Source organism: Triticum aestivum, chromosome 1B, assembly GCF_018294505.1.
Source record: "Triticum aestivum cultivar Chinese Spring chromosome 1B, IWGSC CS RefSeq v2.1, whole genome shotgun sequence".
Taxonomy (NCBI): domain Eukaryota; kingdom Viridiplantae; phylum Streptophyta; class Magnoliopsida; order Poales; family Poaceae; genus Triticum; species Triticum aestivum.
This window is the reverse complement of record NC_057795.1, coordinates 258,130,530-258,134,009: the sequence shown is the minus strand read 5'-3', so window position 1 is coordinate 258,134,009 and position 3,480 is coordinate 258,130,530. Positions and strand designations below refer to the sequence as shown.

The following is a 3,480-nucleotide window of genomic DNA, read 5'->3' as shown; positions in this document are numbered from 1 at the left end:
AAAGCGTATGCAATAGCATTGCATTTGAAGAAGTGTAATACTAAAAAAAATGATAATCCAAATCCGCGTCTTGAGTGTCGTTGTAGCATGAAGAGTCTTCAAAACCTGTCGAGTCACCAAAGGGGATAAAGAAGAGATGGCACATCAAGAGGAAGACACCACACCAATTGAAGATACAAGATAAGTATCAAGAGAAGATGGGTTGTCGAAAGAAGATGGCACATCAAGAGAAGAAGCATTGCTTAAAGAATCATGACCCATGAAAACTGACGGCGAAAGAAGCTCGGCGGCAAGAGAATGGGCTTAGATCAACAATGCAAAGAGAGGTCACAGAAATCCTATACAGAGGACAATGACCAGAAAAAGGCTGACGGACATAGGTATGGTGGACTCACATGACATGAGAAAACACAAAATATCAACGGATTTGGTGGACACAGCGGAAGAAATAGAAAACTAGCCTGCCCAAAAAAAAGGAACACCCTAGATAGAAGTAGATGTAGGAGACCAGCATCATCCAAGCAGCAGTGAGAGCAGCACGCAAGTAGCAGCAGTAGCCAGGAAAACTAGCAAAGGATGAACCACGCACGTGGCAGCAAGCGAGCAGGCCTGCGGATGCACACAGCTAGAGCAGCGCGCACAGAAGCAGAAATTGAGCAGCACACTGTGCAGTAAACTGTCAGGCATGCACGCTAGCGGAGGAGAGCTGCGTGGAAGCCGGCCTGAAGGAGGAAGGCAGCAACGTGGGTGGAAGAAGCAAGCTGGCAGCTGAGCTTCACACCCCTGTTGACGGAAGACAGCAGGCGCGTCCTGCAACGAAAAGCAGCCGCGGGCGTTACCATGTCCAACCAGATCGATCTTGGTCGGCTTGAGGAGCAGCCTTCGTGCGCAGAGAGTAATACTCCTTAACAGTACCATCAGGAGCAGCTCCAATGGTATAGACCAGTAGCAGCACCCATACTGTTCTATCTTTGACACTTATCTCTTGTTAAGACAAAAGGAAATTATTTGAGTGAATTTGTTGCAGATAGTAAACTCACAACATTGAATTTTTGTTTTGTCAAAAAATTCACTTGTCAAAGTTGTAACAATGGACTGTCATGATTGACTCTCGTTTTTACCTTCTTTTTACTACAATCCTGATTTGGGCTAACATAATGAAAAGCACGGCAAAATGTGGAACAAGTGTATTACCAGGAACCAGCAGGAAATGCGTGAAATTCCTTGCCATGCAACATTAACAAATAGTATGTAGCTGTTGCTGACTGTGATCCCTCCATGTGACCTTGAAACTGATATTGACCAGTTTCATCTTCCAAAATCCATGGCTTCCTGTTGTATTTCTCCTGGAGTTTCCAAATGTAAATCCACATAGTTAGAAGGGCCAACTGCACAAACTTAGAACTTCAACTCAAAACAGATCATTCTCGATCAAATATTATCCAGGACATGGCAGAGAAATTGATAACATTTGGTTCAAGCATAGCAAAAATAACTATGATACCTCTATTGTACTGGAATAATTGTTGAATAAATAATGATGAATGATGATCCAAAAGTACATACCAGCATTTTGTCAGTAAGCTGCCGTCCTTGCAGGCCTTCTTTATGAAGAGACCATTTGTTCTCAGCATTCTTTTTCTTTGAGAATGGCGGCAAACCAGTTACAAATCTTCCAATAGAGAATGCCTTATCTGTGCTGGCATTTGCCCGCACATTGTATTCCTGAAAGAGAAAGATTCACAATGAGTACATCATAGTGTAAATAGACGAACCACATAGCTGATCCGCCCTGTTCCCAGAACTGACATAACTCACAATTTGTGCTGCAGACAGCACATAATATGCAACTACAATTTTCACAACAATAACTGCATAGTACACATGAAGAGCTTGCATAAAGCTGTGAAACTAACTACACTGTGAACACTGTGAATAGGGGTGGGGGTTAGGGTGTGCCCTAGCCCCTCCTAAATTAATATTTTCACCTTTTATGTTTGATGGTTGTAGTCTACATCAATATTGTGTAAATGGTTTGTACTGACATTTTTGTATGCGAAATTTGAGATTGAGGTTATAAGTAACGACTCAAATAGAAGTGGAAAATTAGAAAATTCCACTGATTCATTATAACACACTTCAAGAAACATTAGCAATCACTCCCATGTTTGCACTTCAACATCCCCAATTATCCACAGCTACCCTAGTGCAACTTCTCACTGGCACACTAAACCAAATACTACCAGTTGGTTTTTCGTCCGATTTACCATCCAAAGCTCTAGTATAAACAGATGAGTCATGTAACTTGTACAGGGCTAAAATTTCAAAATCAAAGCCAATCAAGTTCTTTTGGTCAAGTCCCAAATCCATTTTCTTCTTCTTCTCATACATAACATAAGCAGCCACAAGATCCAGAACTAAAAATAACCATTCTTGCATATAGTTCCAGGTAACATGAATTGCAGCAGATCCAGACAAAATTCTCTTCTCAATTTGTGCCATCATCTTAATTCTTTATTTTGAAATTGCAACTCGAACTAATATTATTATCGTGGCCATTCTTTATTACACGAAGATCTGAGAAATAGCAGTCATTTTCTGTTCGTAGTGTAGTGAGAAAACCTTGATTGCAATCCATGGCATACTGAGCAACATAATTCAATTCATCGGAGCGTCAAAACAATGAATCGCATAATCCAGCGCACCAATCCCACAGACATAAACCACATCCGGCTACTGGAGCAACCGAACGCCGAAACCCTAGATCGAGAGCGTTCGCGCCAACGGCGATCACATGCACGCGGAAACGAACGGATCCATACCCGGATGAGGTTCGTGATGGGCGCAGAGCAGACGAGACATCGGGCGCGGGAAAGCGCCATGGACTTGCCGCAGGAGCTACAGAGCGTGGTGTGCTTGCACCCAGTGCCGTAGAGGTCCGACGTGGAGCCGCAGCCCTCGCACGCTGACTTCAGCACCAGGTCTACGCTCCCCATCGCGGCGGGGATGAGCAGTGGGCGACGGGGCACGGACGGCGGGTTAAGATGCCGGAGACGGATGGTGCTCCGGTCCGGGTCCGGGTCTCGCCGAGGGTGATTCGCAAAATGAAATGGAGATGGGTTCGGCTCTGTTGAATAACATTTTCTCAACATAGTACTTCCTCCATTTCATAGGGTGTGTTTGGTTTAGGGGCCTTTTTGGTTCTCGCCCTGCCAAGCACAAAGTGATGCGCGTGCCTAGAAAATTTCTGCCTGACCAGGTATATCATGTTTGTTTTTTAAGATAGCTTATCAGGCTTGCTGCGTGGTAGGTATATCATGTTTGTTTGTTGTTCACGTCTGCAGAAAGATCAATACTAAAAAATAAGACATGGCCCATAGGAGAATATGTTGATTGAAGTGGAATCAGTTGCTAGGCAGCACCCAGGCAAGCTATTTCCAACGCCTGGCGCAAGCTAAACAACATGCCTGGGTTAGGGGT

General features: G+C 44.0%; 1 protein-coding gene across 7 annotated transcripts in view; it reads right to left on the bottom strand.

Annotated features, from left to right (window-relative positions):
• Positions 1–3,209, bottom strand: part of LOC123118340 (transcription initiation factor IIF subunit alpha) — a 15,425-nt gene extending 12,216 nt beyond the window's left edge. For 2 of the 7 annotated variants that reach the window (XM_044538598.1, XM_044538604.1), the window contains exons 1-3: positions 2,823–3,200; positions 1,567–1,725; positions 1,195–1,346 (exon numbers count right to left, since the gene is read on the bottom strand). In XM_044538598.1, coding sequence (XP_044394533.1) covers positions 1,195–1,346; positions 1,567–1,725; positions 2,823–3,152 — 641 coding nt within the window. In that variant the 5' untranslated portion in view covers positions 3,153–3,200. Of the gene's footprint in view, positions 1–1,194; positions 1,347–1,566; positions 1,726–2,822 lie in introns of all 7 variants that reach the window. The other 5 variants (XM_044538602.1, XM_044538599.1, XM_044538601.1 and 2 more) reach the window with 5 other exon arrangements.
• Positions 3,210–3,480: the final 271 nt, after the last annotated feature.